Raw genomic sequence first — 13,325 nt, forward strand, 5'->3', positions numbered from 1 at the left:
AACACCTTCGTCGCCATACTAGGGCATAATCAAACAGCCGAGGCCGCGTCACGGCCCACAAACACCTTCGTCGCCATACTAGGGCATAATCAAACACAGCCGAGGCCGCGTCACGGCCCACAATCCTACAGCAGTACAGCATTACAGAGCAGCCGTGAGCAGGGCTTGTGCGGAGTTTTCTGATTAGGTCCCTATAAGCAAGAGCCAAGACCCATAATATTGCAAAGCACAGGTGGGAGGAGCTCTGGGTTCTAGTCCCTCCCACCACCCCCACCCCCCCAGCCACTACTCAGCTGTGATCCTTAACAAGGCTTTCAACTTCTCAGGGCCTCAGTTTCCCCACCTGTGATGTGGGGGATAAGAATTTCTTCCTTATAGGATGACTGCGACAGAAACGGGCGATTCCCCCCCACCCCCCAAGGGGCGTTTGGCAATATCTGGAGACATTTTCAGTTGTCACAACTGGGACAGGTACTGTTGGCAGCTACCGGGTAGATGCTAAACATCCTACAAGGCACAGGACAGCCCAGCACAACAGGGAATTAACCAATCCAAAATGGCAGCTGTACCCGAGGTGGAGAAACCAAGTTAAAGCCGTTATCGTCCTGAGGTACGGCACTGTCCCTTGTAGTTTCCTTGCACCCTGCCCACACCTTGGGAAACAGCCCCTTTACTAAATCCTCCTCAAATTATACTCAGCTGAGTGTGCTATCTGCTTTCCTGCTGGAGCCCTCACTGATAATATATCCTTTAGAGTAAAAGCATATTTATCCTGTAACTCTACGGAGGAGCGACAGCAGCCAGAAAACCCTTACCTCAGTGGACCCAGCCCTTCTCCTCCACGTGATGCTGCAAGGCACGGCCGGCGCCTCAATCACACAGCAGCACTCCATGGACTGTAGTGCTCCGAGGAGCTGGCCCCCACCTTCCATCTGTAAGAGCACTGCAACAGATGGGAAAGGGGCTGTCAGTGAGGCCCAGAAAGCAGTTCACCCGGCATGAGGTAAAGAAAGATGCCTGCAGGACCTGGATCCAGCAGCACAACGGTGTGCTTCAAGCATTCCTCTGGCCTCTGAGCTTTCAGCCTGTTAGCCAGGGCTGCCTTCTTCTTCCTTTCCTGTTGCCTCTGGGTGCTTTCCTTTTGGCCTGCTTGTCCCCGCTGCTGGCATCCCTGTGAGCCTCTCCTCTGGACCTTCTGATTATGCTTGGTTCTCTTCTGAGGTGGGGGCACCTCAGCATTTGTTTTAGCTACTGTCACGCTGTTGCTCTGGACAGAGCAGGTAGTTTGGTAGGCTGGCAGCTGATGGCATGGACTGTCTACCACAGGGTCCTTGTTACTCGACGCACACCTCTCTGAGGTGTCACAGAGAGGAATATCACGGATCTTTGTGAAGGGCTGCTTTTGCCAGTCACGTGATGCTCCTTCATTATTTTGATGATCTAAAACCCTTTTAACTGGGGAGCTGGAGTCCTCAGGGCTCAGCTGCTTGTGGGTCAAAAACTTACAAGTAAGCCTCTCAGCCAGGGGAGCAAATTCTCCCTCATCCTCACTTCCACTGCTTAGCACCCTGACTGGCTCTGTTGGTGTGACAGTTTCAGCTGTCTCTGGAACAGGTGGTGGATCTCTCAGTTTTGGTGATGGAGGACAGGAGGCCTCAGAATCTGAGATGTCAACCACTACAATCTTCTCCTCCTTCTGAGGCTGCCTCCTCTTGGTTGAAGACGGCTCCTTCTTCAGAAAGGCAAATGTTGGCAGCTCCTCAGACTCACTCTCGCTGGAATCCAGTGCGAGTAATGACTTCTCTACAGCCATCAATATGTGCTATCAGATTAATTCCCTAAAAAGAAAAGAGAGATGAGACACAGACTGTAGCACTGAATTCACTCCACTTGATGCGTTCTATGGCCAAGCTTTAAGGAAATAAATGATACACAGAGAGAGAGGATATGGTCCCAACACGGTCAATCTGGAACTCAGAACAGCTATGTCTGTAGTCTAACAGGAAACCTTCTCAAATCCTTTCTAGGTCAAGGTGAGGTGTAAACAAAGTGGAGGTTACTATTAAAAAATGTTAATGAGGTACGAACAAGACGCACTCGACACAACCTCTTTGCTGATCTCTGCATGTAAAATGGAGATACCAAGAGTCACCCTTTTTTAGCTGAGTATATGAACTTTTGTGACTGGCTTCTTAAGCATAATATTTTCAAGGTCCATTTATGTTGTAGAATGTGTCAGTACTTCATTGCTTTTTATGATTGAATAACACCTCACCGTATAGATATGCCACATTTTGTTTGTCCATTCATCATCTAGTGGACATTCTGTTTGACTCCATTTTTGGCCATTTTGAATGAATAATGCTGCCATGAACATTCATGTCCTAGTTTTTGTGGGGATGTTTTCAATTCTCTTGCAGACAGACCTAGGATTGCCAGTTGCTGGGTCGTGCACAAGAGTCGTTCTTTGAACAAATATTCACTAACATTGTAGGTGTGACCCGAGATGAGCCAGGTAACCTCTCTGGGCCTCGCTTTCTTTTTTAGTAAAATAGGGATAATAACATTACCTACTTTACAAGATTGTAAGACGTTTAAAAAAAAAATAAAAAGCATGCATCTACAGAGCTTAGTACAGTATCTGGCACGCAGGAAGCGCTCAGTAAAGTAAGCTGAATGACTAGGGAGAGACCCGCAAGGGCCTTGGTAGATTCTGGCAAAATGCGGGGGTCGGACAAGCGGGCCCCTGCTGAGCGGGCTCCAAGCCTCTCCCGCTGACACCACGGCGGGCGGCTCGCCCACGCACCGCGGCAGAAGCGCCGGACGCCCCGGCCACCGAGCCTCTGCAGAGCTGAGCTCAGGAAGTAAGCCCTACCCGGTCCGCCCGCCCGGCAGCGCTCACCAGCAACTTCTCGCGTCACTCTTTCATCCGCCACGCAGGACCCGGAAATAGATCTCCGGTAGCGGAAGCAGATCTCTCAGACCGGAAGCGAGTGTAAGGCCAACATGGCGTTAGCTGTGCTGTCGCAGAGGACGCGGACAGCTGGTAAACGGCCGCCGTGGCGGTCGCGGGGCGAGGGGTGGAGGCGGAGTGGAGACCTTGCAGGGATCTGGGGGCTTGGAGGTCGTTCCCCACGGATGACCCTGGGGGCGGGAGGGGACTGGGGGGAGTGTGCGGGGCCCACGAGGTTTGAGGGGCGGTAGCCACTGGTCGTGTGACAGCTAGGGCGCGGAGCACGTGACCTTTCCCTGCCAGGCGTGCAAATACAGCTTCCCTAGGGGTGGGTGACGGTTCTCCGCTTCCCCTGTCTCGGTTTGTTTGGGTCCCATTATCTACAAAAATGGGTTACTGCTTTTGGCACATAGGCGCGCGAAAAGTTAATCTGTTCATTCAGCAGATTGAGGTCTTTGTGCCAGACACTGTGGTAGGTGTTGAGGATCTCAGCAGAGAAGATGAAGACATAGTCTCTACCCGGAGGACGGTTACTTCTAATAGATAAGCACGTAAATAAAATAGTTGTGAATTGTTGCAACTACTGTGACAGAAAGGGAAAAATGTGTCTGTGTTTTTTTTTAGGTTGGGTGGTCAGGGAAGCCCTCTGAGGAGGTAACATGTAAGTTAAGACCTAAAGGATGACCGGAGGCCTGGCTCTGTAAGAGAGTGAGGGGCAAGAGAATGACTCGACCCAGTTTTCCATTTTGAGAAGCAAACTATTGCTCTTATGTGAATTTAAAGGGAGTAGGAGTGGAAATGAGGAAACCAGACGGGAAGCAGTAACAGTAGCCCTGAGGAGAGATGATTTAGTCAGGGTGTTAGTGTCAGTGAACTTGGAGGGAAATGGGTGGATTTGAAATCCGTTTTGGAAATAGGATCCACAGAGCTTGCTGGTGAACTGGATATGTGAGATCAGCAAAGGGAAGGAATCTGCAGTGACTCTTTGATTTCTGCCTGAGCAGCTGTGTAAGTGGTAGCATCATTTACTTTGAGGAGGATGGGGAATAGGGTGAAGGGCAAAGATTCGTGAGCGAGCTAAGTTAGGTAAAGCAAAGTCCAGTTCCTGAAATTGAGTGAATAAATGAATAGGTGTTTAAAGGTAGGTAGATCCTGGTGCTGGTCATTTCACATGTTGTCTCTGTAAGTCCTCATCTCTGGTCCTTTGCCGCAGGTAGTCTCTGTTCTCATTAAAACTTCAGAAACCTAGGTTTTAGGAACCCTGAACTTACAGATTCCAGGACCCACAAGCCTTCTGTAAAGACTCTGGCATGACCCTGATTAACCATAGCTGTATCTGGAGACCTGAATGCTGGGACTGCCATTCCTGGGCTTGTCATATAGCACAGGGCTTCCATCCTGGTCATTATGAATTTTAGTTCACTTTCCCTTTTAAAATAAATACCATTGAGCGCTTTGGAATGAGTATGGAGAGGTCAGATTAACAAGGGCAGGGTGTCAGTCTTCTTGGTTGGACCTGTGCTTGATGGACTTGCCGAACAGAGAAAGGGTCCAGCCTTCTGAAATGGACAGGAGCCTGCGGGAGTCACCCTCACAGAGGCTGCCCTTTTTGTTTACAAGTATCTGATGTGCAGTGGATGGGTGATGGCTAAGAAAGTGGTGGGTGAGGTCAAAGCAGGAGCCTCTCTCTGGGTGTCCTGTTGCTGGGCGCTGTGGTCTGGCCCCTCCACAGTGCATTGAGCCTTGAGGGCATAATGGTGAGTGAGGCTGAAACAGGCAGCTCTGTGGTGTCCTCTTGCTGGCTTCTGTTTCTGTGGTTTTGTTTCTCTTTAATAGGACTGGATGTGTAAGGACCAAGGGCACATGGTGTTTATTTTTTTTCCAATAATATTTTACTCCCTCCCCTCAACCCTAGGCCACACACACACAGCTCATGTAGTGCTTGCTTACACCGTGGACAATACAAGAATGACTTATCCCCTGTCGTGGGGGAAGGCCAAGGACCTCAGACACTCCCGGAAAACCCACGAAGTCAAGTTCTGCTCACACATCTTCCTCACCCCACCTGACACTGCCCCCTGCCACCTCTCAGCTTAGCAAATGACCCATTGAGGCAGAGAAAGAGTCTGATGGGGAGCCGCTCTGTTTGAACAACATTTCTGTTCTCTCTGCAGTTACCGCCCTGCTGAGCCCCCCTCAGGCTACAGCTCTTGCCGTCAGATATGCATCCAAAAAGACAGGCGGCAGCTCTAAGAACCTCGGTGGAAAGTCACCAGGCAAACGCTTTGGCATCAAGAAAATGGAGGGTAAGGGTCTGACCTGGCTTCCACTTTCCACTTAGCACCCTACCCTGCTGTCCTGGCGTTCCTTTGAAGAGCGGGCAAACCACACAAGTGCCCTGTCCTGTACTCTCCATTTTGCTCACCAGAACATTTAGTTCCAAATTGAAGAAACAGATAAGACCTGAGGCGGGGTGGAGGGGCTGAGGAAGAGCAGATAGGTGGGAACTTTGGCCATGCGACTGGAGAGGAGGCTGCCGGGTGGGAGACAGGGGCTCCTTGTGTCAGACTGGGAGTTGGTCTTATCCAGGGGCAGGCGTAGAAGTTAGTATGTAGCATTTGGGCCAGGAAGGCGAGGGCTGCCAAGGTTTCTTAGCAGTTCGCTGTGTTGCCTCATCATGGGGGCCCAAAGGTAGCACACACGTGGACTTCTCTTCTAGGTCACTATGTTCATGCTGGCAACATCCTTGCGACTCAGCGCCACTTCCGCTGGCACCCAGGTGCCCATGTGAGTTGCTCTGTCCCCCCTCCCGTTTTTTCTTCACCTCTCCATGCTCCTGAGCATACTAATTGTAACAGTTGCAATTATTGGGTGCTTACCAAATGCCAAGTGTCATGCTGATGCCTGGGCCTGCATTATCTCATTTCATCCTTACCCCATCGCTAGGGTAGGTAGGTGTCATCTCTGTTTTACAGGTAGGATGCCAGAAACTTAGAAGGGGGGGGGTGGGTAGTGACAGAGCTAGGATTTGAACCAGGTCTGCTTGACTCCCAAATCACTTTTTTGCTTTGGTAATAGCATTAGCTTGGTTCTCTGGGGTCCCCTTTCTAACCCCCAGTTCTTGGAAGAGGATATTTCTCGTGATTTAAGATATTTTTTTAATCTTGGGAAACTAATTTCAATTTATTCATTTTTTATTTTTAAGAATTCCTCCTTTGATTAAAGTTATTATTAGATGGGTGAAAGATAACTTGAATTTAATAAAATAGAATTCAGTTTGTGGGCCAGAAATTAGGTCCATACCAGGCAGGGATTTCAGTTTCAGCAAGTTGGTATTACTTGCTGAGGTAGGAAAGTTCTTTAACACAGATCTGTACTATATTCTTTACATTATTTAAAATATTAGTTTCCTCTGTAATCAATTTCCTCCTGCCTTCTTACCTCTTTTTTGGCAATTTTAGTAGGCACAGAAAGACTGATAGTAACCTATAATTATTTCAGAAATGCTAATTTGTATGTGAATTGATTGTATGTGTAGTAGCTTTATTTTTTTAGAACTCGAGACATGCAGTATGTGGCTGTGTTAATTCTTCAGACTTAATAAAATAATGACAACAATAATAAAAACTAATATGTTGTGACCTGGGCAGTATTCTAAGCTCTTTCTGATTATTAACTCATTTAATCCTCAAGATGACCCTATGAAATAGTTAATATTTATCTCCATTTTGCAGATGAAAAAAGTGAGATACAGTGAAGTAAATTAACTTGCCAGATCACACAGTAGTAAGTAGTAGTGCTGGGATTTGAACCAGTCTGTTCGTTTAATCAGAGAGATATTGAATAATACTGGGTAAAAATTGCCACACATGCAATCTCAGGTTCTAAAAGAAAAAAGCTATGACATGTATAGCTAAAAAATAAAGAAAATAAATATGTAATACACAGTTTATTTAATCTCTTTGCTCATATTTCTCACCTGAACATCAGGGTTAGCGATAGTACCTACTTCACAAGGTGAGAATCAAGTGAGTTAATGTATATAATAGGGCTTGGAACAGTGCTTACACACAGTAAGCGTGACATAAGTATTAGCTGATGTCATTTTGTTTAATTAGCGTATGCATTATCCATATAGCGTTGAGCCTAAACGTTATAGATCACCATATAGACGAAAATGCATATCAGACTAGTGTTGTGTTAGGCCTCAGTGAAGCAAACTCCCAGGAGCGGTGATTAGAGGCATTTTCCCGGGCCTGGTTTGGGCATCTGTCCAGCGTGGCTTCTGGCCAGCTGCACAGATATGGGTCCAGGTATCAGCCCTGAGTAACCACCAGGATTGGCTGTTGGAGTTTTCTTTTCCCGCCTTTGTGATGGAGTAATTACCAAGCAGTGGGAAAGGGAACCTGAGATGGAGCTTTCTGAATCCTCCCCTTTGGCCCCAGGGCCTGAATCTTTGTGAAGAGTCTATCCTAGAACTCTGGGATGGACCCCCTGACTGTCCAGCTGACCAGGTCTGTGTGTTGCAGGTGGGGCTGGGGAAGAAGAAGTACCTGTATGCTCTGGAGGAGGGGATAGTCCGCTACACTAAGGAGGTCTACGTGCCCAGTCCCAGCAACTCGGAGGCTGTGGATCTGGTCACCAGGCTGCCCGAGGGGGCTGTGCTCTACAAGACTTTTGTCCACGTGGTTCCTGCCAAGCCTGAGGGCACCTTCAAACTGGTAGCTATGCTTTGACCTCCTGGTTGAGGCCTTTGGACAGAGACTGGAGCCCAGGTGACAGGAGAGGGTGGTACCAGACGTCATCAAGGGTTGGAGTGACGACAGGTCTCTCAAGGAAGAAGTCTGCTTGGTGGTGACTGCAGGAGACTGTGAAGTGACTGGCTGGGAAGCCCTTTGGGAGACCTGACCTGGGGCCAAAAATAAAGTTAGCCGGAGTCGTGAGTCTCTGCTATTTGGGGACAAACCTGGATGGAGTGGCTTACTGATCTGTTATCCATGTTCTCAAGTGCACACAAGGGGGAGCCTCAAAGCAGGAAAGAGGCCTGTCAGTGAGGAAATGAGAAGAGGGGACTTCATTTTGAGGAGGGGATCCCTTTAGCACCATCCCCCGAAGGGTAAGGAAGAGGCGTGCTTGTGCTTGAGGGTGTTCCTGCGCCTTCCCCTCCTGGATCCCACAGAAGTCACTGGGGAAGAGTGGGCGGGGGGCGACCAAGGGGCCAACAGAGGAAGCCAGTGTGGTCATGTTCCTCTCCTGGAACCACATTCAGAGGGAGCTGGGGCGGCAGCCCCAGAAATGGCCACATGGCAGACCCCTTCCTGCCTCTGTGGGTCCAGAGCGGAGAGGCCCCATCTGGCCTGGAATACCAGGGTCCTTCCAGTGATGAGGCAGAATGGGTGACAGATGGGCTTCTTCCTGTTACCCAGAGAGACACCTAGCTCTCATTCTTTCCTGATTCTTAGTTTATCTCAAACTGTAAACTGCAGCAAAGAATCTGGCTTTAGGAGTACTCAGTCTGCCTAGAGTGGGCTGGGGGCAGGCCTTCATTGTCAACCCAAGACCTTTAGAAGCTTGGCTTCGAGTGCAAGGGCGAGGAAGGAAGTCTCAGCAGGGGTGGACAGACGTCCTGGCTGTTGGAGGCAGGCGATGCTGGCTGCAGCCCCAGAGAGGGCTTGCAGAGTTAGTGCCTTCCTCCCAAGCACTCTTCTTTGTCCTGAAGGCAGGAGCTCCAGGGGTTGAGGGCAGAGAAGTCTAATTCTGGAGGTCTGCCTTGAATTTGTCACCTTGATTCTCAGGGCGTGACCCCAGATTTCCCACCTCCTGCAAAGGTGGCCCAGGGTTTGTTGAGGTTCACTTTAGCTTCCTTCCCGTAGGGTTTTGTACCAAGGCCCAGCTCGGGGAGATTGTTGGAAGCGTCTCCATAGGCTCAGCGCTGTCCCTGCCAGTCCCCGCCAGTCCCCTGGAGAAGTGGGAAGGGGCAAGATGGAAGAGCGTGTTCCCTCCTATAGTGTTTCCCTGAAGGCAGGTGGCTGCTTCCTGGGGTGGGTGAGCAGAGCCATGGTTGGGTGGTAGTGCAGGCAGTGACCTTAGGGCCTCCTCATAGCTGGATGGCAGCTGGGGGAGGTAGAGCAAAGACATTACCCATTCACCCCCATGGAAGCTCTTCTGCCCAGCCTAAATCGCTTCCCTGGACTGGGGTCTGCCGTCCTTTCTTCTACCCAAAGAGGTGAAGTGAGGCCTCTAGCCGAATCCTGGGGCTCGCCATCCGTGGTCCTTTCCTTGTCCCAGAGGCTCTGATTAGGCATTTACATACAGTAAAAAAAGTAATAAGGAAAAAAACTCAGTTCTCCCACTCAAGGCTCAGAGGGCTGAACATTGACCTACCTCTCTGCAGGCCCAGAGCCAGAAGCACTTTGCAGTCAGCTGGTGCATCTGCGGCCGCCGGGCCGTTTGAACACTCATAGCTGCGCAGGCAAGCTGGCTCCCGTAGGGATAGCTGGTAGCTGCTGCACAGCGCCACACAGTACCTCACCCCCCTGGGGACGGCCCTGTAACTACAGGAGCCTGGCAGGCTTGCGCAGCCGTTCTCCAGCTGCCATCTGGACCCTTTCCACCAGGATGAGCCTAAGATCAGGGTAACACGCTTCTCTCCAAGGAGTCTCTAGGCTTCCTCGCCTTCTTCCCCTAGCCACACTAGGCCCTGGCACACACCTCTCCCCCCACTGTCCTCCCTCACCTGCATCCCCTGCGACTCGCAGCACCTTTCCACTGCCTGGACCTCGGTGGGGCATCCCATGGTGCTGAAGCAGGGAGAGGGGCAGTCCTGGGGATCATGAAGGATGACTCAGAATGAAGCTCAGGGTTTAGGGTCAGCGAGCAAGAGAGCAGAGCCCAAACCCTTTCTTGTCCCCATGTCCTCTCCCCATCTTGTTCTCTCCCTCCGCCAGTCCAAGGCACAAAGCCCAGACCCTTAGCATTTCTGAAATGCACTCGGGTATAAAGAAATTCCACCCCTTTCTGGCCACTAGCTCATTCTTTCACAATCTGGCAGCCAGCTCTGATGACCCTTGTGGGAGAGTCAAAGAACACCTTCTGTCCCCACCTCTCCATCCTCTGTCTGGTGCTCAGAGTTGGGGTTGGAGCCTAGGGAGGCTGCAGGTCTGAAGATTTCTTTTGATTTTTGTACCCAGCATCCCATGTGGTGCCCCGTCCCTGGGAAGAAGACTGACAGTATGGCAGTCACCACCCACAGAAGTTGGCTCTGGGCTTTCCCCTGGGAGCTAGGAGCCTGTGGGCCTTGCTTGGAGAGCTGGGAAGACCACTGTCGTCAGCAGCAGCTCCCAGTACTGGGTCCTGTTTCACAATGGCCAGAGAGGAGGCTGGCCAGGATGTTGCTAACCCTTTCCACAGTACTTCCTTGGTCCAGAGGGAACCCACACTGGAAGATGCGGGTCCACAGAGTAGATCCGAAGGCCCCTTCCATACTGAGCAGAGAGCAGAGGACATGGCAGCCCTGGGGCTTCGCTGGTACAGCAGCACAACGGGATGGCCATGATAAAAACCGGCATGAAACGCTCCTCCCCACCAGAGGCACCAGGCGTCAGAGGCTCAGCCTGGGCCTGGCAGGCACAGACCCATCTCACCTCCCCAGATTGAAATTGCACTCCGGAAGTTGAGCAGGAATGACCTGGCTGGGACTAGTACCAGCTCGACGTGCAGGGGGAGCAGGGGCAGGCGGCTCCCGTTCTGTTGCGGCATCAATTCCCTGTGGCAGAGATTTGTGAGGGAGGACCGAGCAGCTATATCCTGTCTTTCTTCAGCCCAGGGGATGAGTGATGTGTGTAAGGGAGTTTACAGAGGGACACACTGGGGGAGGAGAAGCGGCTTGTGGCGGGGCAGACACCCTTCGAAACTGGATCTGAGGAGGCAGGAGAGGGAGGGCTCGAGTGGGAAGTCAAACTCCTGGTGCCGACTCTTCCGCTGTCGTAGACTGTAGCATCATAGAGCACAGCAGGGAAGGGGCCTCAGGGTTCATGTACTAGCCAAACACAGCATTCTCCCCAAGGGGCTTGCTTTAGGTGACCCTATAGATGAAGAAGCTGGACTTCTGGCCTCTGGTGAGGGGCCAAGTGTGCATCTGCCCCAACTCTGAACTTGGGACAGCAATGGGTACTCACCAGTGGCCACAACTATGCCTAGGAGGCTGTTCTCCACGGTGATCTCTGCACAGGGAACAGCAGTGGCAGAGCGGTGCCAAGAAAGGGCACTGGCCTTAAATGACCTTGAAGACAGCCACAGGATGGGCTCCCCCCTCTGCCGGCCCCACCCACCATCCCCACAGGGCCAACCCTCAACCCAGGATCCCTGGCCCAGAGGAGCAGCTTCATTCAGAGCCATGGTATCTGTGAGCAGCTCTCCAGATTCTCAGCTTCTGCCCCTGCTTGTCCTGGTCAGTACCGTGCCAGGACCTAGTGTCCCACAGATGGCACTCCACTCTGCAGGCCTGGCAGCCACGAGGGTCCCTCAACAACCTGCAGGAGAAGGGGTTGGCAGGAACAGGCTAGGCTTCTGCTAAACCCAGGAGACAGCCAGGAGAGCTCCACCTCGCCCAGATCTCTGCACCTCTCAGTCCCGATCCCCTCCCAGCCCTACTCTGCACCCCCGCTCCCACGCCACTTCCCATCAGCTCAGGTGACAGGGCTCCAAATGCCAACTGTCCTCTGGTCTTTGCTCCCATCTCTAAGGGAACTGAGGTGCCCCTGGTTGTCCTGGAAACCAGGCACAAAATACAAAAGCCTCTCTCCCCAGGCTCTTCCCCTCCCTTCAAAGGAATTCTTGGGCAGCTCTGGGGGCCCAGGCCGCACGCCCCCACCCCACTTCCGCCTGGCTGTTATTCTGATTTTGACCCCAGGGGCCCAGCCAGGGGAGGATTTCAAAGCCTCAAAACGCTCAAGCCTCTGGGTTGAGCTAACCCTACAGAGAGATGAGGGTGGGGGACACTGTTGGCCAGGAATTCAGTCCAAGGAGCTGCACTCACACTTGCCTCAGTGACCTGGACAGGGGAGAGGATGGAGTCATGAAGCCTACTCCTTGTCCCACATTGCTTCTGACTCATGGGGCCAAGACAAACCGGCCAGAGCAGTGGGGCTGGGGCTGGACTTTAGTTTTCCTGCCAGCCTGCAAATTAGAATTGCCTGAGGGACCTCTGAACCCACACCAGTATTGGGTTGCCACCTCAGAGCAATTAACTCAGAGCCCTCAGTCTGGATCCCCATCCACTGGGCTAAGCTCAAAATGGTCACAGCAGGTGACTGGGACCTGGTGTAGTAGGATGGGAGTGGCAGGGCTGAAACAGAAGGCATGTCCCACCTAAGTTCCAAAAATAAGACTTTGGAAACAGTTGTGCTAGCCCAACAACTGCATAGCCACAGCCTGGGTTAAACCTGCTGGCGGGTCGGTGAGTCCTTAGTCCGCAGAGTCTAAATGCTCTGATATTTACTGCCTGTGCCTGATAACGCTAAACACAGTTATTAATTTTTTTAATCGATCTAAAGGCTGATGTAAAACAAAACAAAAAACTCTTAGAGAACCAGATTAGAACTGCAGGTGTTCTATAAAATAGGAGTCAGAGAAAAGCAATCATCTCAGCCCTTGAACCCAAACAGTATTTCCTTGGAGTGCTTGCAGTTAGCGCCTTCCTCGTTACCTGCCTTAGGACAGCAGGAGAATGCAGTGACAGAGTGGCGTGGAGTCCTCCTGCCTCCACCTGAAGCCTGCAGCCACCAACCAACAGCTTTGACTTTGGGTTCATCATTTCAGTTTCCTGGTGTGCTAAAGGAAAATAATAAAATTGCCTGCCTCAAAGGGCTGTGAGGATGAAATGAGATACTCCACGCAAGGTCAGCACAGTGGCTGGACAAACCGAAACGCCAACGCTGCCACTGGTGGTCAGGGGTGCCCTCTCCTGGCAACTTGAAAAACTTGACACATGGCAGCCTGGGCTGGATCTCAGCCCTTTGTTTCCCAAGCTGAGCTGACCGGGTCAGCGTGACTGGCTGATAGGGTGATTTTAAAGGTCTAAGAAGCCTTCACCTTTGCTCCCACACTAAGGTGTGAAGGACTGATACTGAGCCATGGCTGACAATGGCAGAAAAGTGGGAGGGGAGAAAGGGCTTGAGATAATGGAGGGAGGCTGGACAAACCTTTCCAACATGGCCCTCCCAGGTCCTAAGGCAGCGGCTAGGAACCCATGCCGCCACTGCTCCTGTTCGTAAATGGGGCAATGGTAACTACCAGGCCCTGGCTGGGACTGCCTCCGTTCTTGGGGCTGCCCCGTAACTCACAACTGGGCAGGAAACAGCGAGGGCTTCTG

General features: G+C 51.5%; 2 protein-coding genes across 6 annotated transcripts in view; one reads left to right on the forward strand and one right to left on the reverse strand.

Annotated features, from left to right (window-relative positions):
* The window catches only part of EME1 (essential meiotic structure-specific endonuclease 1), a 6,096-nt gene extending 3,157 nt beyond the window's left edge, over nt 1-2,939 (reverse strand). For 4 of the 5 annotated variants that reach the window (XR_003792025.1, XR_003792026.1, XM_029212687.1 and 1 more), the window contains exons 1-3: nt 2,903-2,939; nt 1,027-1,838; nt 816-943 (exon numbers count right to left, since the gene is read on the reverse strand). Coding sequence is in view for 3 of the 5 variants with exons in the window: in XM_029212687.1 (XP_029068520.1) it covers nt 816-943; nt 1,027-1,813 (915 nt within the window). In the remaining 2 variants the exon portion in view is untranslated. Of the gene's footprint in view, nt 1-815; nt 944-1,026; nt 1,839-2,875 lie in introns of all 5 variants that reach the window. The other variant, XM_029212688.1, reaches the window with a different exon arrangement.
* A 39-nt stretch (nt 2,940-2,978) lies between these two features.
* Nucleotides 2,979-7,918, forward strand: MRPL27 (mitochondrial ribosomal protein L27). The gene is made up of 4 exons (XM_029213272.1): nt 2,979-3,046; nt 5,128-5,259; nt 5,673-5,740; nt 7,483-7,918. Exons 1-4 carry the CDS (start codon nt 3,007-3,009, stop codon nt 7,687-7,689), a joined length of 447 nt encoding a protein of 148 aa, XP_029069105.1. The 5' UTR covers nt 2,979-3,006; the 3' UTR covers nt 7,690-7,918.
* The last annotated feature ends 5,407 nt before the right edge of the window (nt 7,919-13,325 follow it).

The sequence above is a fragment of the Monodon monoceros genome, unplaced genomic scaffold (assembly GCF_005190385.1).
Source record: "Monodon monoceros isolate NGI ecotype Baffin Bay Population unplaced genomic scaffold, NGI_Narwhal_1 Super_Scaffold_9, whole genome shotgun sequence".
Lineage (NCBI taxonomy): Eukaryota > Metazoa > Chordata > Mammalia > Artiodactyla > Monodontidae > Monodon > Monodon monoceros.